We start from the raw sequence: 21,886 nt of genomic DNA, 5'->3' as shown, positions 1-21,886 counted from the left end.
TTTTATCGTCATTGCGCCACTGCTCCAGTGTGGGCTTGGAGGGCATAATTGGAGATCCCAAGTGCATCCATTCGCAATGGGGAGAGAGTAACGTGTAACGAAAATTTGAATTTTAAAATTACAAAACTTGGAAGATATTATATGTCATTTGACTCCAATCGGCTGCTAATTACTGAATCATTTTCAAATAATAAATAATAATAAGTTTTAGAAGTAAGGGGTCATAACAATATCTCAAATATAAATAAACAGTTCATAATTTTGTTAATTTTGAACAATGTAAGATATAATAAATTAAAGGACATTGGATTTTTTTTTAATTTATTATCAATCGATTAATTAATAAAAAATATAAAATACGGATACCCGCATACCGATAGGGTTGAAAACATAAATAAAATCGAATTGAACTTTTCACCTATACCCGGCTGCATGCGGCAGATGATTTTAATCTTTCGCATAAACTGGCCCAACTTTCATCTCACATGCATCTCCGTACCGACAGACGGAGGGTTTTTAGGTAATGAAGCCAACGTACCCGGTTCGGTATGTTTGTTTTGAAACCTGATCAAACCAACCACAAATCCTAAAACGCGCCATGCACACAATGCCAGAACACACAATCCTGTTGTTGCAGTCCTAAACAGCCTGCAATATAGCATAGCTGGCGAAACAAGGCTACCGGTACCCTTTGAAACGGGCGAAAAGTAGCCGAAAATTGTCGAACTCCTCTGAGTGAGTGCAACCCTTCACCAATAGTCGCGCTAATGTTGGGATGGAATAAAAAAAAGAAACGGAAGGGACAGGAAACAATAGTGTGCCGTTGGGTAAAAAAATATAATAATAATCGTTGATAAGTGCAGTTGGGAGGACGATGGTACAGTGCGCGCGAACGCTGCGATTATGCAAGCAAGAAACTTAACTACTAACGGTGGCGTTTTTTTTTTTTGTCTGAGCTTCCCATTCGGAAGGATGCCCGAACGATGATTGATCTCGATTTGGTGACGAGTTGCCGGTCTGGTAACGTTCTAAGGTTGCAGTCGTGCGGCGGGTACCGTGTTGGAAAGCGTTGTGTTTGAAAAGGACTGAAGCAGAAAGGGAACGTTTAACGTACCATCACGTGGATTGTGGTGTGCGCGTATGACTTTAGCGATTGTATGCAAAAAATATAGTTGAAATTTAGTTTTTTATGTCATCTTATTTATGCCTACTGTTCGGAAGAACTCTTACTGAAGATGGCAAGATTGAAGGCAAAGGGATGTCGTTATCCGTAGATCTTCCGGTTTTTAGTTAATGAAATGATTGTAGTATGGTTTATCAAAGATTTTCAATCTTTCATTCATTCAACCTGTCAACAAAATTTGTGATGAGTATTGGAAATAGTAATAAAAAAATGAATCCAAATAACGGTCTAAATCGTCACGCTTTATAGCTGCTATTAAATTACAAATGCGCTAGTTCAAGTAAATATTTTTATAAAGAGTATTTCCATATAACAGATACATTTAAAATTCATGGCGTATAGTTTTTAAGACGATTAATCAACCCTAATTTAATATCGTTTTTTAACAACAGATATTTGTTTTTAGAAAATAGTTTTTGTACAAAAATTGTATGTCGTATACCAAATATTTAACGTTCTTTGAATATTTGATGTGTAAATTATAGCTTTATATCCTTAAAAAAAAGAAATTATGCTATCCGAACACATGTTGCACATGTTGTGTAGAAACAAAAGGAGAAACAAAAAGGAGAGAAACTATGATGTTATGTTTGTTCGGATTAGTGAGGGCAAAGCGTGCGTATAGCTACATGTTCATTGTCAGTGTGCGTGAGTGCACACTGAAATAATAGCATACATTATAGCCCACAATTTTGTTTTGAATCTAATTTCAGTTTATACATTTTCATCATTTCTTATATCCCTAGACAAAATAATGAGAAGGAAACATTGGATGCATAATCATCACAAATAATTTTTATTTGGTTTGTGTACTTAAAAGCTGTCTACCTCAAGTGAGTATAGATTTCTGTTATCAGCAAATTATATTTAACTTGAAAACTGAAATTTTCTGTCAACATACAGAAGAGCGTCGATTATCCGGGACCGGACGGTTGCCGGTTACTCGTTTTCCATGGATAATGGCCCAAGAAATGTCAAACTCATGAAATATGTTTAAACTCAGTGGCTAAAATTCACTTTGAATCAATTGATTAATCATTAGTAGAATATTATTTTAATCAATAACTATAGGGTTAACAACTGATCATGAACAAACATGAAGCTTTAAAATATCATTACATACTAGATAGCTGCTCAAAAATATTGTTTACAAACTTGACTATCGCTGCAAATGTTGTCGACGATTGAAAATAGCTGTCAAATTTATCCGTCTCAGGATAATCGACATTATACTGTATGTTTAACATTCTTCAATAGGGGATAAACTGAACTTGTACAATCAATGATAAAAAAAGTATTTTAGCTCTAACAATGTAATAAATTTAATTTAATTGCTGTTAATCTTGTTTTATAAATTGTACAAAAGTTAGTCGAACGTTAGCATAACATGCATGAGCTAACCACATTATTACACAATAGATGGGTATATCTTTTTAGGCTGAAAAATACAGCTTTAAACGAAGTTCTGAAAAAATCTAACGTTGAAATTATTTTTATCTGTGAATGCCATAGCATTTGATGAAAGAATGATAATGGTGAAGGTTTTTTTCAGATTCGATTTAGCAGAAAATTGACATAAATATTAGTTGTAAGTGTTTAACCTTTTAGTGAATCTTTTTAATCTAATGCGTAAAATAAACAAAATCCTATGATTATGTTAAGTGTAGCTATTGATACTCATTGTGTTTAATGGTATTTAATTATCTAGTAAAAGCGAGCTCGTTATGCATCTCTTCCCTACTTAAGTTTCTTAGCTTTATTCCTTTTTTCCAATTTCAAATTGTGTTTTGGGAACCTGTTTATAACACAATATCCCATAGTGCGCTTGTGCTTGGTGCGCGGAGGGGAAAAACTACGCTCGCGCTGCAAGCTGTTTTCATTTCAAATCCGAAATTCAAACGGACCGCGTGAGGGTAAAGCGTTCGTGGTCCGGACAACATCCGTTCCATAGTCCTAAGTGCGTGTGCGTATGGAAAGAATTTCGTGGTGAATTTGGTACTCGCAGTTGTTGCAAAGCGCTTGCGACTGAAGGTGACTGTTTAATGGTACAGTTTTGCTTGTGCATAGAGAATCGTGAAGCCGGTGGTGAACGATTAAACAAACCCTACTGCAGGGAATGTAAGACGCGACAATAGGGCAGTGTGCACATGTGCATCGTGAGAAACAAGGCGCGCACAGTGGTCGTGTTAGGCTTTGCAGTGCAATGAGCAAATGAGCATCGTGGGCTTGTCTTAGATCGCGCTGCAGCTATCGCCATCGTTTGTGCAGTGCAGTTGTGCAGTGACATTCGAGTGTTCTGAGTGTTTGTACGATGGAAAGAAACCCACCAGCACCATCAGTCAGAAATATTTTCCACGGTTGAGAACATCGAGTGCGACCATTTTCAAAATACGGTAAGTCGATTCGAAATTGATCGCTACTACAGCACAGGATAGTTATAATGGTTTTACCAGTACCCCTTTTGGGTTTTTTTACTGTCTGGTTTAAATGAAGCCCGCAGTGTTCGCTCCATCAACAAAAGGCTCGAACGGTACCATCATCAAAAGCCTCACTTCCTTTGACACCAAGCGTCGTTACAAGCGACGACAACTTCCTTCCACATTATCCTATTTTCTTCGATAAATTGTTCTTCCGGACGGAGCCGTTTGGAATTGTCGCCGGTTTTTGTTCCCCCAATGTTACCGCTTTCGCCCTTGTGTTGTGCCCGTTGAGGGTGAGTTTGCCACGGCACGCTGTGAAGTGCCGATACGCATGCGATACGCGCCAGCGGCATGCGCAAAGGAAAGGCGGCAGCATGTCGTAGCAGCAGCGGGGGGCGTACAGGGATCGTGTCAGTCTTTTTTGTGCACTTTATTGCCCATTGCCCGGACACCAGTGATCGGCAGGTTGGCATTGTGCTTGTTGTTGGATGGACTTTCGGAAGTGTGCAAGAAGAGGTCGATCGGGCCTGCGGTGCGCAGAAGAGTGCAACATTTTCCTTCGTTTTATGCATGTTTCCTTGCATATTTCCTTTTCGTTTCTTGTGTGTGAAAATTACCGATCGGTGCGCGGCGGTAGGTGAGGGACCGTTGTTTGCCGACCCTATTGTCTCAGCCGGTGAACCGTTTCGCAAGAGGGTTTGAGAGTGGTTAAGAACCTTTTTTTTGCTGTATTCTCCCAGTCAACTGCCATTCGAATCGTTTAAGTGCTGCTCCCTTTTGTTCATTTTTAATGGCATTGGTGGGAGAAAACAGGAAGATTGTGATTGTGTTTGCGGTTCTAAGAACAATTCAGCCTAATGGTCTGTTTGTTCTGTGAGAAGTTAGCTTTTTTTTTAAATTTTCTGACTTTATATCTGAGTTTTATTTTCAGATTTTTGTTTATTGCTTAAAAATGTGTAACAATTTAGAATACTGTAAAGAGGTACAACTTGCGCAGCATTCTGTTGCGCAAAACTTATCCTTGCGCAGATGTTTGCGAGCTTGCGGCACAGTACGTGCCTTCATGTGTTTCAACTTTACCCATTTAACGTTTTTTTCCTCCTTTTATTAATGGCCCTGTGCTTTAACAGGTGTTACAAATACAGCAAGTGCTGCGTAAAGCTCATTACTATTCATTTGATTCAGACTGTCGCACAGAAGGAATGCTTTACCGGTTGCTTCACTTCACTAGCGCAACAGAAAGAAAGCTAATAATTTAAATTGACCTTTAAATGGGGCTTTGTTAAAATGGGGACCGTTTTGTCAGACGACAGACCGGAGAAAACACAAGGCCATTGCACAAAACAACGGTCCTCCATACACGTGTGAGGTACGAAGGGGAATTGTAATGTTTTCGCATAGCTTAAAAGTGTCATCACCGATTAGTCTTGCCGATTGTACGCAGAAGAGGATTGTTTCCATGTTTTTGCTGTGCCGTGCAGAGACGGCGGCGGGCGAAAGGTGGCCGAAATGGCAGCGACATCTGGAAGGCGGAAGAAACAGGCCGACTCATCATCGCGCTCGACACACCTTTAAAAATTAGCGCGAATGGATGGATGTACGAAGGCCCGGGTCGAAAGCACCGCAAGCAGCACCGAATTGCCGGCCAACCGAAGATATGTGTTTGCGTCTGTGCATGAATGGAGAGTGGCGCGGTGGGTTTGGGATTTTGGAATTGTTTCTGTTGCGCAATCGCGGACAATCTCTCTCGCGCCGTCGGTCGACAAATGCGCGTCACGCAGACGAATTATTTTTCGCCACCTTCATGCGATCTAGGAAGCGCTTACGAAACGAGTGCAACGAGAGGGGGAGAGGGCGCTGGTCGAAGGGTTGCTGTTGGCTTGTGCCCGACTGCGCCCGAGGCCCGATTCCGGACACAGCGTTATTGTCTAGTGCGCCTGAAACAACTTTGCAGCGAACATTGGAATTTGCTGAGCGACCCTTGATGGAACTGATGGGCGAAAACGAAAGAGGCGCGAACTACTATGCTAAGAATGTGAAATTGAGCTTAATCGGGGAGTGAAAATAGTACCCACCAGATACAAGCAGGAAGAGATCTGTTCCGATCTCTTTTCGCTCTGGGCGAAGATTGGACCGGAGCAAAGAAAGCGGAGCGCAACATGCTGATGGGAAGCTGCTGTTGTTAGGGCGCAAAAATGTAGCAAAACATAACAATAAACAAACCCCCGGTGCGTGCGTGTGTGTGCTTTGCAGCAGCAGACTGTAGCTACTAACAGAGGTGTTGACCTGTTGAGCCTGATGAGTCCACGCCTGTTAGCAATTCAAGCCGGAATACGCCTGGCGAGCGCTTCTCGGCGCGTGCAGTATATGTAACGTTATGTTACGTTACGCAGCGAAGCAACAAGAGCAGAGAGAAACACATCCACACACTGGCAGACGAATTAGACTGAGGGGAAAGATTGCTTTCTTTTTCGAATCGTATCGATCACACGAGATGAGACAGCCTGAGACGAGCAGTTTGAGCGCGAAGCAACGGACTAGCGGAAAAACAGACAATTCAATGCGCGATCAGAAGACAAGCGGCCACTGATTTTTTTTTTGTATGCGTACACTGACAGACTCTGGGCGGCGGATCTGGATCCGCATCTCCGGATCCCCATCCACCGAAACCGAGCATTTTTGTATAGCTATTGCGAGCCGTGTAATCTGATCATCGAGCAATTGGGTCATATGTACAATTATCACAACACACAACCTCAACTAGCCTGAATTCTCCCTACCGGGGGAGGGAATGGAGTGAATAGGGTTTTTTTGTATTATTGCCATTGCCACTGAGTGTTTTTGCTTTTTAAAAAAAGGGCAACTAAACACTAAAAAACCAATTGGAGCGCCGAAGAAAAAAACCAGACGGTACCACAATTGTGCTGGCCCTACGGTAGCTTCAATGAATCCACGGTATGATGGATGATCGACAGAATTATCGACATGGGCCAACATGTGTGATAAATCATGCGAAAACTCTCCTACAGCGTGTGCAGGGCAAGGGTGTAGCGCACTACTCGCAGGTGGTTCATGTATGCAACGCACGAATGCGCGCCGATGTGTCGATCTGCGCAGTGGCAGATTAAAGGGGCACGTACCGGCAGGTATGGCAGAGCTGTGTAAATCCCGCCAGCCAGATACTGAGGGGCGGCACACACAACTGTTTAGCTCACAATGTTACTGTTTTTTTTAATGAAGCCATATAAAATATGTCGATTGGTGCTGTATTGGATGTGTCGATTATAAATGTTATGTGTATGTATGCGTGCTTGTGTATCATTGAAATGGAATATTTTTTTGGTGGCACCCAATGATACACCGATGGTTCCGATTTAATTTGCATGTTTGTGTATCTTTGTGAGTTTCAAACATTAAATTGATTTAACTTGCTGTTATTTTGTATTGCTTGTGAGATAAATGATTACAGGTAACCTAAAAACATGTTACTATTCTTGCAGTACAATAGCACTGAAAGAACTGCTTAGTCTTGATGAAGTCTTATTGCACTGATTCAGACTTTTCATAAGACTTTCTTGTTTTCGGTCAAACGAAATCAAAGCTTCAAATTCTTATTTTTGATACTAACCAATGAAGATCACAATATCAATACACAAAATTATCGCGGTTTTGTGAACGGATCAGCCAAGCCGTAGATCTCATGATTCATTTCCAAATAACTGTTTAAACTCATTATTGCCTAAAAGAAGACATTCCATTCTCAACGTCCTTGGCTTTACCATGTGTTACTTGTACGGCCTATTCAAAAGCAATGAATGTTTTCTGTTTCTGAAAAGCGATACTGAAAGCATGAATTATACTAGCTAATTATTTTATTTGTTGTTCACCATCCACCGATCCTGTTTCAAGCACTAACTTGTTTCCCAGTAATAACCCATGTGCTGTTTGTGACGATGATAGAGCAATAGCGGATCGATTTGTTCGCGACTTATTCATCGCGCTTCATCACAATGGAGGGAAGGAATGCATGGCCAGCAAACGGAATTGATCCATCCGGAGCCGCAAACCGGTCCCGGGGCAGAGATTCCATCGTCATTCGATAGCTAATAAATATGCAATGACACACTGACGCATTTATCGCTAGCGTCTCTGCTTCGCCCCGACGAAGATGCCGAGCGGACGGGAAGCGTACTGTGAGGGTACTCGCCGGTGAAGGACACTGGAGGGTAATCGGCGGATGTCAGCTCGGACCGATCGGATGCTTAACCTTGAAAAACTAATCACTAATCAGCGCAACGGCATTGGCGGGTATCGATCCCGAGAGAAAGCCGATCCGGTTCTCGGTGAGGAGGTCGATCGATGGGTCTCGAAGCAGAAGACCAACCCAAACAAGATGGGGCTCTTCCGATGAGCTGTTGAAGATTTCTCGTTTGCGTGTGGAATATAGTCGACCTTTTACCGTGTACACTTGGTTCCATGTACCCCGTGTGGCTAATGAAACAGGCCAGACCAATTGATCCAGTTAGCTCGTGACTCATAAGCGATGTCTCTAATGGCCGGGGCGTGTGACAGCGAAAATTGCCACCGTCTTTTAGTGCCACTCAACTTAGGTCCTCCAGTGGTAGAGCGTCGTTGTTCAAGTGCCTGAAGCATCCTACGACCCGAACTGAAGTGTGGGCCCTTTTCCCATCTTTGTTGGGTTGCTGTTGGCAGCTCTTGGCAAAAAGTATGCACAAAGACGCACCCATTCGCCATTCCGCGCCACGCTCGGGGTTGAAGCTAATGTACATTAGCTCCAAACGTACATACACACACACACGCCGACGCCACTTGCACGGGTAAATTGCATTTATAATTGTAGTTATTGTAGCGTGGGGAACTGGAAGATTAGCGTCGGCTACACATATCGTAAGAAGAGCGCGATCTCGCGAGGGCATCACACCGATGACGATCGAGCCGGAGCTGCCACATACATCGCATTAGTTGTTTCTTTTCCCTGTTGTTATGTATGCGCATTGTTGGGGGTGTGTGTGTATGTGTTTTTGAGGGGGATGATGAGCGTTTGTTGTCTTTCTTTCGTGTGCGTTCCGTTTGCGCATAATGATTTGCGGCCATTGTTACCACCATCCTCCTTTCCCCGGGCACGGTGCGAAGAGATCATACCCGATGTCTAATGTAGATGCACGTGTGCGTGAGTGTTTAGGTGTTTGGGGCACGTTTTTGTTTATTTCACATTCCTGAGCCGTTTTTTTAGAGCCGCTTTGATTTGTTGCAATTGTTTACACCAAGTGTATACAGATCATTAAAATCTTTACCAAACAAAACGAAAATAGGCTGCCCAAGGTGTCTAGGGTTGGCATCAGGCGATATGATTTATGGCTTTGTCTTGAGCTGTTTCCATGCATTTTATGGTGTCGCTGGGAGTGGCAACCATGAAACATTGCGATGAATTTAAACGTATGCGATTTATACATTAACTTTAAAGAGATCAGAATAATGCCAACTGTGTGACCTCAACATCTGAACACCTGAATGCCAGTGTAATGAAAAAAGCTTTGAAGAAGACTGGGACTTAGGATACCTTACTGATATTTGAGATGGAATTTCCAATTGTATTTTTATTGTAATTTTGACAAAATTGAAAGCCAAGGACCTAATTTAAGAATGCTACCAATTGTACCAACTACCAATTGTGTTTGACGAGCTTCGATCTCACATCCGTCATATTGTTTACAAAGTGCAATTAGAGTGCTATTGCATCGGGTTGTGATCAACATGGAGCAATAATTAGACACTTACAAGCAGCATGAAGTAAGTCATTACGAAGATTTCAGTACTGAGTTTCTTTAGCTATCTTAACATGGTAAACTTTACTTCCAGACCATAAAGTCTCAATTTAATACTGTCCAACATATTGCAAAGCAACTGATGAACAATGATGATGGATGACGTATCGGATTTGCTTGACTCAGGAGAAGACTCTTTCAAAATTATCTCATTTTGATTTTTTTCCACTGCAGCTTGTGAAACCCAATTGTATTTCAGAATCGTGAAGCGATGCACCAGACCCGTCTTAAGTGCTGTAATTACCAGAAAAAAGTTTTTATCCATATCAAAGTTCAAATTTTTAACATCCGACGATTTTTTCTTATATCTGATACTTGATCATTAATTAAACACGATCTTAGTTTTTTATTACTAACCAACAGTTTCGATTACAGACGAATAACTGACATCACAGCAGAGATCTCAGTTGAGCCGATCTCGGTTATTAAAAGCCGGTAATTACTGATTACTAGTATTGATTCCTAACTTAACCAATTTTGCCCCCTCAACCAGCGACATCATATACGCAGACAGATTTCTGAAATGATTTTCACAGTTTTCTATTTACATTCTTTATTCTTTAACCAAACGTCCCACTGTCCCACCTGTGTTCTCTTCAAACTTTAACCTTAGAAGGGGTTGCTTTTGTTTTAACTCATGCTAAAGCCAGGCTGAAACTCGATCTATTACTCATACTTTTACGCCTGCGCGAAATGACTTTGCAGTGACATAGCTCGCTTGATGATTGTATTATTTCGTAGGTGAAAAAGCTGCCCGGCGTGGCTGTCATGATCGTTAGACACAAGCTTAGAATCCACACCACAGCAGTTTCGAACACCGAAAGCGACGAACCTGTACGACAGTGCCTGCAGTGCAGCGAAAAAAATAAATAAATCAAGGTCGGTTGTGTATTTCGGTTCAGCATTTTAATAACGCCCATCTTAACCGACAATTCGCGATGGAATGGAATATTTAATGTAGCATGTACATGCTTCGAATTGATTTGAATCCAAAAACCCTTTCTGCTTGTTTATGGTAGAATTGTGTTTACCTCGTTCGAGCGGCGCTTAGGCATGGTGTGGAATGTTTGCTTTTAATATGCGACGGATGATGGTAATGTTTTATTTTTATAGCTTACGCTAATCGAAGGTTAATGTTTTAGTTTTCAATACAAAACTAACCATATTTCAAAATCTAATTTGATCCTCACTTCCAAGGGTTTGACCTAGAAGGATTAAAAATTGAATAATAATGATTGCAATTGTATAAATTACATTTAACGATGCTGTTTATTTCATTAAGCACTTTTTTATTAAAAGCTGTTTGCTGATAGCACACTGACTGCTCCATGGAAAAGCCATTAACACTTTACAAGCCGTTAATAATTAACCGAAGAAGCTAACATGTCAGCATTAAAAAAAAAAATGTTCCAAACTTTAACCATGATGAATGCATGTTTCATTACCTTCGTCCGTCGTCCATCATCCGGAAACGCATATTTGCCGGCGCATCGTCGGTTCTGCGTCTGTGTCATTCGGTGCAGTTCCCACCGGTACAATGTGCAGCAAGGTGCCATCGATGCGTGACCATGCAGCCTGCATGTGTGTTTCTGTGTGTGTGTGCACCAGTAAGCGCATTAGCGGCTCGGTTAAAGCGATAGCCCTAAGGGAGCGCGTGCGTTAAAAGATAGTTCAAAATTAGTTTCCAACCACCATTAACGGTTGGATGTGTTGTTCGTGTAGCTTACCAACCCAATAGGGAAGGGGTTCGGCGGAATGCAGAGGCACACGGAGGGGTTCAATAATGAAACAAAAAAAAAAATACGGTATCGATCATTGTTCGGACCCTTCGATCCGGATGCGTTTATCAACCTCGGCCACCGGGCCTTGGTCGACGGCCAGGTGCCTAACCGTTACTGCCGGCCAATCAATGGTGCAACATAGTTAGCCCTGACGGACGGACGGGTGGTGCATAACGGCGGTGAGCGAAATCATGCATAACGTCTTTCCGTCGTGTCCCCCTTTGTTATTGCGTTGCGCCGTGGACAAGTTGTGGTCAAGTTCATGCATCAGCGGTACCAAGAGCGGCTGGTTTGACCATTTTTCCCCCTCCTGCTTACGACTTTTCCAGCGGTCAACGCCGCCGGCCGGGCTGTGTTTTTCACAGAAGTTAGTCGCGCGAGGGTTCGTGTTGTGATTTATCGGCCGTCGTGTAGCGTTTGTTGGCTTACGGGCAATAAATAGCATTAGCAAAAGCGTACGGAGAGAAGCAGCAGCGAGCTGGCCGACCGAGAAAAGGGACACTGGTCAGAATATGGTTCCGTTCCGGAGCGACCTTGTCGGAGACAAAATTGAATGGGAGGAAGTTACAACAGTCCGCCCCTATCTTTAGAGTGTTGCTACTCGCCGTCGGGGTTTGACCAGGGCGGTCCCTTGTCCTGCAAGTGCTCGGGCGAACCAACGTTTCGTTTATAATGAGTGAGTGGCAGTGTGCGCACTAATCGTTTCTCAATCGTATCGCTGTTGTTATCCTTTCACGCAATGAATTATTTATATTGGTTTCTAGCAATGATATAATCCCAGCAAGAGAAAGAAGTGCTGTGCGAGTTTGTGACCTTCAATCTGGCACGCACCGCAAGTAGGCTGTTTTAATGCGTCTGGAAGCTCCGATCTGTGGACAGGCGGAACTGAAATGAATCATTGCTAATCCTGTGGCTACGACTCGAGGCGGGATTTTATGCCGTTCTGCGCTACCAAGCCTGAAGCGCGCTGAGCGCTTAAGCTAGCACATGAACAAGAATTATTAGAAACACGCTTAAGAAGGCGCAGAATGAAACTTCACGGTTTACTGAGGCTAACCTGCAACTGAACGGCAATGAGCGTAGGCTGGTTCTGGTTGCTTTCAGTGTGTTATTTCTTCTTATTTAATTCAGAATGCTTAGTTTTCTGAAAGTAATGTTCAGAGTGAACCTAAACGTACATCGATCGATCGAAATAAGCCTCAAGAAATGAGGTTGATGTGTCCATTATTCCGTTTGTATAAGAACATTAAATTTAGCTCAAACAGTTCGTGTCGTTACCATTCCCTCCCACTTGACATTCGTTAGCATTAATTTATTTCGCCGCATACAGGAGGTCACTTGCCAGCATATTTTGTCGGCAAGGAATAGGCATCGCTATGTTGAATGAATTTGACCCTATCGGTATGCAGCGAGCATAATTCTGGCACTACCATCGGGACTTCATTTTTTTTTTACAGAAAAACTAGGTTATGTTCCGGTACGGCATTTTTTTGTTTATGTCCAGGCCATTCTACAGGCATTGGATTTATAACATTCGACCCCTCCCTCACGAGTTCGGTAAAACACTTTCAATAAAGCTTGCGCACACCTGGCACCGCACCACGACCGGAAGTGTCTGCGCCGGGTCCCGTTTGACCACGCTGCTCCTAGGGACGTGCAGCAAAAGAATTCACACACACAATTATTCGGCCCCCGGAAAGCACCTTTGTCCCCGGCAAACCGGACTGTGGTTCAGTCCACAACCACAAGCAACGAGGATTGTAGGTGAATTTTCCGAGCAAAAGTTCTCACCGTCAATAGGGGGCGCAGCACTTGTCGGTGGTGGTGGTCTGCGGTTCTGACAAACCAACCGTAAAGCCAGCCAAAAGCCCGCTCCCCCCGTCAGCTCTCGGTTCTCGGTTGGTTGATTGAAGAATTGCGTGTCTCGAGCGGGCAACTGCTGGCAGGAATGACTTTGCCTGCCAAAAAGGGTGGTTGGTACGGGGTAGTCGTCTTGCTTACAACTTCTTCATGGTCACTTCAATGAGCGAGGCTCTCTTTAGCGCAGGAACGGAAAGGAACGCCGGGTCGTGGTGCGAGGCCTCTCCGCCGTGTTGCGTTGCCGAAAGGGGGTGCGCCGAGGCTTAAATGAGCCGATGGGCTGAGGCAAGAATAATAACGCTAATAAAACACACAACAACAAAGCAACATTCATAATACGCAAGAAGTGTTGTTTGCCGTCAGTCGGAAGAATCGCACTCCCGTAGCGGCGACACGGTTCCGTGAGCAAAGCAATAAGAACGAGCGCTTCGTTCTCTTGCGAGTTGCGATGCGGGCCAAAAGGCAGTGAGATGTGAAGATGTTTCCTACCACTTCGAGGTCGTAGAATGTGAATGAAAAGAAGAAGAAGAAGAAGAAGAAAAAGAAGAAAAAGGAAAAAATAAGCAGGACGGAAAACTCGGTAAAGCCAAACGTTATAGAAATATTCCACACTGTGCCGGGTTGTAGATATAACCCAAACCCCGAAACTCAAAATTACATCCGGCCAGTGTGAGTGTGTGCTTGTTTGAAGATCGGGCAGCAAAGATAAGAAGTGGACACATTGGTCGGAGACGAAAAAAAAAATAGGGCTGTAATAGAATTTCATGGCACAAAAGGGCGTCAAAATGAAGGGAAGAATGATCGAAGTCGAAAAATAAATAACTCAAGATTAAGGGTACGATCGATCCGGTTTTTCCGTTGCCCCTAATAAACCATGTGCAAGAAGCGAATGCGTCTTTGCTGGCCAGGGACAGTTTTCGGGCTGTCCAGATGGAATCGATTGGCATGAATGGTGGTTCCGGTGCGATAAACAACATGCACAGAGACCGGGCCCGGGTTGACCAGTTCCCATGGCGCCTTCTGCCTATCTCTGTTTATTACTTAGCTCCCTTCTCTTGCTCCTCGTTACCGACCAAAGGGGAATGAGGGATGAGATGTGAAAATTAAAGTACTGCACGCACTCTGAACCGCGCCTGGCCTGCCCGGGCCTGGTGGGGTCTAGAGGGTAATTACGTTTCATAAAGAAATTATCACCTTTTGCCACTGCCGGTCATTAGCGCGTTACATTTGATGCGTCGGTGTCCACCGAAAATACGGCTCTTGTCCCCACCGCCACTGCCGAAAGCGCTTGGATCGATGCAATCGATGTAAAATACATTTGCTGCGCACGTTAAAAATAAAGGGAGCGTAAGAGCGAAAGAGGAAATAAAAATCTGCAACATCTGATTACACTCAGGAAAACTTACTGCCGCACTTTCGATAGAGCTGCTTAAAAATAAATTTCTCTTTCATTTACTTTTTACAGCGACGGGAGGGTAATGTAGCGATCTTGTTTTAGTTTCCTCTTTCTTTTTGCTTTTTTTTGTTTTTTTCGGAGGATAGTTAAAATTTTGCGCGAAATAGAAGCGCAGCCGGGTGGTTTGCGTAAAAGTAGAAAAAAAAAAACGAAAACGGAGCACAAACTTTACCGTCGAGATCGGAATCGCTGAAAGTAAAGGTCAATTAAACGGTTTGTGGCGAGCCTAGTTAGTTAGCTTGGCGAGTCGCGAAAGCGAGGGAAAACTGTTGCTTGTAAAACTGAATATTTAATGGAACGGAAGGAAACATTGGAGCTAGTATTGGTGGGTTTTGATTTAATAATTTTTCTTTCTCCAAAATTTATTAAAAATTCAAAATTTATTTATTTTGTTGATTTCTAATGCAGCGATCCATAACGAATAAAAAAAATGGTTGAAAGCTAATATATTATTATAGAAAATATTTTATATCTTTTACCTTTTTGTTCGTTCACTGACACGTTGTAAGTGTGTCGCAAGGGAAAACTCCTAATCAAAATAATCAACCCAACACGTGCGATGAGCAAAAACACACGAATGCCTTCGCTCGCCAGTAAAATCGATGCAGGTGCAATCCTCATTACGATAAATGTCTTTATTTATTTACTTTTCACTAATCGTGAATGCGTTCCAACGATCGTGCTCGAGGCTGCCCTACCAGCACACGTACGCGTCGGCCAGACTATTCTATCGCGCTTCCACCAGACAAGGGCCTGCGGGACTGCAGTAAAGCATTGTTGCGTGTCGTTTTGTTTTGCCCGTTGACGGTTATGTCTTGTATGTTTCGGGCGTATGATCGCGTCGTTGTAGCCCCCCCCCCCCCCCCCTCTTGATGACGAAACCTGGGCAATGTAAAAGAGGAGCAATTTCTTGCTAGGTTATATCATATGCATACGCCGGCGGAGGCATTATGGGCCTAGGCAGGTAGGCCTAACCCGATCATCGGCACGTCGAAAGGGTGCTGATTGTGGCCTTTTCTTCGCTTGGTAGTTTGGGAAGAGGCAAATTGGAGGCAAATTATGTGCAAACTGGAGCGCATCGGATGGTGCTCTTTGCGCCAGACATCGCGTGGTGTTGTATAGCGCGGGCACGATGCCATGCCAATGGTGCTCTTCAGTCTTCACACTCTGAGGTTTGTGGTTTATGGATGGTTCACAGAACTTTTTGTTTAAATGTTACACAATGTGGGAGGGAGGGTGGTGATTATCCGCAGTGATGCAAACTATGTTGTTTGGGCGTGCGTTAGAACGTTTAAGCGATTATGATGTCGTTTCTTTCGCACGCAGGGGTGTGTTTTCGAACGATAATGGGCTAGAGATCCCGTTGAGGGGTAGAAAGGCTTACGACTATTTAATGGAATAATTATTTTATGCGGAAATTCTTCTTGATCTTAATTCTTGTATGTTAAGGACGTGGTGTCGACATGACAATGGTTGTTTTGTTAAAAACCGAAACGTGTAAATTCAATTTAACAGTAATGTCAACAGGAAGTGGATATGATGCGATCAACATACAAGAACAGAAGAATCCATAACATCTGTTAATTTAGTAAGAACAACAATATTTGGATTTTTTGGTCATTTATACAGCAATGTGACAAGAAAAAGATGAAATTTCTTTTTGTCGGTCTTTAGTTGTCAAAATAAAATAAAAACATGAAAATATCCTTCTATATCCAAATTCACCATTGAAAATTATTGAATTAAATAAACTAAAGAAATCAAAATATGTAGGGTTGGAACATTTAAATAATAACCAAAAACTATCTAACAATAAACTGATAACACAAACAACATTATGCTACCCAAAATGCTGACAATATAAACGAATAAGTAGATGCTTTACTTATGGCGGAAAGTAAAGCGCTTCGATAATTTTTCAGGTTTCTTTTTTATTTATTACTTGTAAGTTATTTTTTATCATTTTTTACGGCAGTTATTCATATTTACTCTTTGTCATTGCTTCTCTTTTCATGTTTTGATGTATTTATGTTTTCAAATGTTTTATTTTTCAAATTATTTGTCTTTTTCTTAATTGTTTCGCTATTGTTCATCTCTTTGTTGCTTTAATTTACTTACGGTAGGGTTGATATATGTATTTGTATCTATCATAAGTTAAGTATGTTCTAAATGAAATTAGTTTAAATTTTCTATATCTCTTTTTTTTCTTTTTGTTTGCATTTCAGAGAAGCCAGCTGCTTAAACAAACACTTTGTAGTTAGCAAGCTTTCAATCGATCATCATGATAGTGTCGTGATGGAATCCGGAACCATCGTCGTCAGTCATTCGCCAGCAGCCATTCCACGAGCATTCCTGAATGAACGTTCTTCTTCCATGGTAAGTGGGGTGCTGTAAGTGATCGAGGAAACAAACAAAAAAGCACTCTCCATTACATTTGTTTCCATTTGTTGCAAGTAATGCACTGTGCGGCATATGTTTGCGTTTGTTCGATTAAAGCACTTTTGTTGCGACAGTTTCAACTTCCGTTCCGTGCAGCAGTGCAGCCGATCGGGTTTTGTGCACATTTTTACGCTCACCGACAAGCGAGCGGGTGAAATCATCCGTTTTACATCCATCCGTACGAATACCGTGGTGAGTTGTGGTTTTTTTTCCTCCTTTCTTCAACCGAAGCCTAAACCACCGTGCGACCCGCTGTGCGCAACCAACACCGGACGATCATGATTGATTATACACCCGTTAGGAAAGATGATAAATGATAAAAACACCGGTGTGGCCGGAGCAGCGTCGAGGGGAAAGTTGTCTGGTTGACACATTCTTGCTCGATGAGTGTACCGCGCTGTCGAAAACTGAACCGCAGGCGCGAAAAAGGTAAAACCTTTGCGTAAAACCGAAACACCTCCCGGGAGAGGAGTGCTGGCTGCTGGTAGATACCGCCGGTTGAAACCAATCCCGACACCCGTGTCTAATCCAACCGTACAGTGAAACTGTGGTTTATGATTTCGAAAGTGATGCTGAAGTTATTATTGTTTGTGTGCGGTGTGTGCATGTTACTGCAGCGAGCGTAACGCTAGTTCGTTAGTGCGAGTGAACGTGATGAATTTATTTGAAACATTAGAAAAGATCAGAGCAGGGAGAGTAGGTAAGAGGGAAAGGTTGCCCTAAACCGAATCCAACTCCAAACCAGAAGCCGAAATTAGCGACTGTTGCTTCGCTGGAGATGCGCCACTGTCTTGTTGCTGTTGCGATCGATATATGAAGCAAATGAAGCAAAATCAGATCGAATCGTGAGCGTGGGACCAACACTTAGTGGCCTTTGCCGGCAGCGCCTGCCCATTAGTTCGGGCAAATGATGGAGTACGCGATCGATGCTCACGGTCGAGAAGTGTGGCAGGAAATATGCAAGTGCAAGCACTGTTTGGTATTCCACCCCGGCCTCTGCATTACTGCCATTGAGGGGGAGTAGCTGTTGTGTGGAGTAGCAAAACGAAGAAAGAAAAAAAAGGTTTGCCCATTAGGTGGCGTTATGTAATGATAGTGCATTTATTTGTTTGCTTCCAGAGCCCCTTTATTATTATTCCATGTACACGTGTGAATCCTAATGCCCCTTATGACGGTACGTGTGGGATGGCGAAGGGTTTTTTTGTGAAGATGAATATCCAACAGACGTACATTAAGCAATTAATCAACGATCATATCGTTGGAATAAAGCTTGTGTAAGAACAAAATTACACGTCTCGTTTGTTTGTATGACCTAACTGAAGAGATTTGTAAGCTTACTAGCAAATACAATTTATATTTTTATAAGCTTTTAAGTGGTTTGGTAAAAAAATGTACACAACAACAAATGCTGCTAACTATTTGAAATATTTAAATATTTAAAGAGCAGAACAAATTCAATCATGCGCTCGCTTAAAGATCTTATTTGATTACAACGAATCTTAAGCGTTACAATTTGCATTGTTTACATTTTCGGTAGGCTTGCTGTTGTCGTGATTATTACGCACATAACTGGCGTAAAAACTGATATTAAATCAATTGAAAGTATTGTTTTCTGGTGGTTTAAGCCTCATTGTACAACAAAGATGGACACTCTATCATGGAGCAAGATGGACATTAAATTTTTTGGGATATTTTGCTTTTGCTATCAATTGTTCAATTAATAGCCAGCCACTGGAGAAAGCATTGAAATGCGACGAATGGGACAGAGGAGAAAACAGAAGCTATATATAACAGAGAAAAACATCTCACAAGCAATGAAAATTGTTGTTGACATTCTAAATTGACACGGAAAATTATGTATGTCGTTATTCGTAGGACACTGATGAGGCACCTCAATAAATCCAATATCTCGCCACGGCTTGGACCACGTCCTTTTTTGTTAAATAAACAAGAAACGGAGTCATTAATATTACGCAATTCAGCAATATATAAGAGATTCTATAGGATTTGAAAGATCAAAAAGCTTATATTTGGCTTGGTGGAAAAAATGGCTTGAAGAGCCTATTTATTAGCTAATCCATTAAATCTTATGGACTTGAGTAATTTATGTACTGTCACTAAATGCGCATATCATTAACGATGTTGTTTTGAATTTCATATTAATATCAGTTTTACACTTTTTTTTATTTTCAGACTATTCTTCCGACGCAAGGCAAATTACAACAACATCCACCGAGAATGTCACAGCTGGAAACACTTGAAGCAAAGGTAAATAAGTGAACGAACTAATAAGCGCAAAGTAAACGACAGTACGCCAAGAACAGAATGTAATAGAGTGCATTTTTGCCATGTCCTTCGTTTAGATGGCCAACATTGAAGTGTCGCTGTGCGCAGGGACGCCCAGGCGAAGAAAAGGAACATCCCTTGGAGGATCCTTGTCTGCCCGTTCTTCGCCACGACCCGAAACGGCACCATCCCGTGAGCTCCGAACCGCTCTACAGGACCGGGAAGCAGTGATACAGAGGTAAGCGTTAATGTTAAACAGCTAAACAGCTTTTAGTCGTAGCTTTCATCTTAACTCATCGCATTGTTTACACACTTTCATTTGTAGTTTACGACTACAGCTTGGCCTGGGGAAGCTGCCTCGACCAACAGGACCACCGCTGGACGACACGGAACGGCCAGTAGCCGAGCAACGGCTAGCGAAACTGAAATCGGACGCCGAAACAAAGCGACATGTGATTAAGAATCTAAAATCCGCCCTCGAAAAGTTGGATGTAACAGAGTAAGTCTTGCAAAACACAGATTTGCTGGACATTCACTAACTGCCTGCGCTCTCCCATTGCAGCAATATCGACGTACGAATACGGCAGGCCGAGCTGGAGTATGCTCTAGGGCGCGAGGAACTGCAGTTACTGTCGCTGGTCGAGGAAGCGCGAGCCCTGCAGGGACGGCTAGACAAACCAAAGCAAGAACCAAACACGCTGTACGGGCTGTTGCAATCGGGCGCTAGCCTGAGTTTGCTTGCCGTCCGCGCGTCTACCGGACGCTGGAACGCAAGCACCAGAAATGAGCAGCCCGGTTTTTGGGTCGACTGGGTGCTGGAGGGCGAAAGTCTGCAGCGTGGTGATCGCATAATTGAAATCAACGGCAAACCGATCGGTGGCCGAAATCGGGAAGAAATGGTTCGTGCCATCGGGTCCCACTCAAAGTCGGAAATAGTGGTCGCACGTCCGAGAAAGCCATCCGCAGCGGGTGTGAATCAGCTGTCCCATCAGTCGCTGCAGCAATCGCAGGCCGACAATATTCGACTGCAGCACCGCATCTCGTACCTCGAGGATCAGGTGAGGGAGCTGCTCGCTACCAAAGACCAAAGTGGCGTGATTCGCAGCGGTGTGGCAGTGAACGGCAGTGGTGGAGCGCACATCACGTCCATTAGCATCACGTCACCTCCGTCGACGCCACCGGAGGGGAAAACACCACAACCGCCGCATATTTACAACTACATCGACGAAAAAGGATCTTCGCCGCGCAACGGCAGCCCGGGACACGTTACAACGACCACCATCATCAAGGAGTGCGATCGTATCAATGGCGAGCTGACAAACGGTGCCTCGGATGTGATGAAATATAATCTGCGAAATTCGCTGTCCTCCTCGAAGATCAGCATCAATGGGGGCGATTCGCTGACCGCCCAGTACTACAACCGCAAGGAAAGGGATAGGCGCGAGCGCGAGGCACGACGGCAGGATCGCGAACGCTATCTGCAGCAGTTCGGGGCAAAACTGCAGCGCAGCACGACTGATCTGGAGAGCGATTGTGATCGAACTCGGTCGCTACAGCACAGTCACAGCCGTAGCCACGCGCGAAGCGTAGAGCATTTGAACGGTGAGCGGAAACGGTTGGTGGCGGCGACCACCCACGAAACGGCCACTACCGGTCGCCGCGGTGACAATCGCACCGTAAAAAGTCTGGACTTTGAGTCGGACACCAACGACCAGTACGCGTCGGAACCGTCGGGACCGATTGGGAAACATGGTGTCCGGCCAGCACCACCAAAGAAGCCGCTCCGCCTGTCGCTGCAGCGTGCCCAAAGTCTGCAGACGGTGGATGGCTTGATGCTGGAAGCGGCAATAGCGGCTAGCAATGGGCACGATAGGAAGCGGGGCATGAAACGATCTCACAAGAGTGGCACCAAAGTGGTCGATCCGAGCGCGACGATGACTTCCCAATACATTGAGAACAGTGCTCCGATGCAGACGGCTTCGCTGGGGCGTCAGAAGTATATGTAGAGTGCGTGTTGCGAAAAATGACCGAGTGGAATTGCATGCCTTGACTATGCGCAACCTTTTTTTTGGGTGAGAGTATATACATAAATCGCAAATGGAATATGAATAGCAATACACTATGTTGTAAGATCTAAATTGTGACAATTGACTGCTAATTCGTATGATGGATTAGCGTTGTACGATTTTGTCCGTTAATAAAGAGAAAAGCGAAAATATGAATATTAATTTTGCATCCTTTCAATTGACATTTGAATGCAAAATGAGAAAATCGTTAATGTTTTGGTAGAAACATGTATATCATGTATGATAAAATTAAAAAAAATGAGTATGAATGAAGGGATTCCCAGCGAAATGACTTAACTGTTAGCATCGATAAATGCGCCACTATCACCATAAGCAGTTTACAAACCCCATCACTAAATGCTGAATGAAGAAATTCTTAAGACAACGTTCTATATGAAGGATCTAAGCGTTTCTATAGATAGCAAACTCTGTTTCGAGGAACTGCTTGATCATGGTGTAGTTAGATGCAGTTGTCTGGTTCTAGCTGATCCAAAATGTGACACTTTTCTTTATTCATTAATCCACTTGACAGTAATGTCTTGGTGAATC

At 43.2% G+C, this 21,886-nt stretch overlaps 1 protein-coding gene across 1 annotated transcript; it reads left to right on the top strand.

The window, feature by feature from the left end:
- The first annotated feature begins 3,054 nt into the window (after positions 1–3,054).
- On the top strand, positions 3,055–21,499 carry LOC1274942 (uncharacterized). Its single transcript, XM_061641555.1, has 6 exons — positions 3,055–3,576; positions 16,772–16,922; positions 19,179–19,253; positions 19,349–19,509; positions 19,597–19,770; positions 19,834–21,499. The coding sequence occupies exons 2-6, from the start codon at positions 16,842–16,844 to the stop codon at positions 21,275–21,277; spliced, it is 1,935 nt and encodes a 644-aa protein (XP_061497539.1). The 5' UTR covers positions 3,055–3,576; positions 16,772–16,841; the 3' UTR covers positions 21,278–21,499.
- Positions 21,500–21,886: the final 387 nt, after the last annotated feature.

This window comes from Anopheles gambiae, chromosome 2 (genome assembly GCF_943734735.2).
Source record: "Anopheles gambiae chromosome 2, idAnoGambNW_F1_1, whole genome shotgun sequence".
Classification (NCBI taxonomy): domain Eukaryota; kingdom Metazoa; phylum Arthropoda; class Insecta; order Diptera; family Culicidae; genus Anopheles; species Anopheles gambiae.
The sequence above is the reverse complement of the archived record's forward strand: the minus strand, read 5'-3'. Positions and strand labels throughout refer to the sequence as shown.

Excerpts from the sequence above, each read along its gene's own strand:
- LOC1274942 (XM_061641555.1), top strand. The coding sequence starts at position 16,842 with ATGGAATCCGGAACCATCGTCGTCAGTCATTCGCCAGCAGCCATTCCA. Across the intron at positions 16,923-19,178 it reads ATGAACGTTCTTCTTCCATG|ACTATTCTTCCGACGCAAGG; the intron begins GTAAGTGGGGTG and ends TTTTATTTTCAG. Across the intron at positions 19,254-19,348 it reads TGGAAACACTTGAAGCAAAG|ATGGCCAACATTGAAGTGTC; the intron begins GTAAATAAGTGA and ends TCCTTCGTTTAG.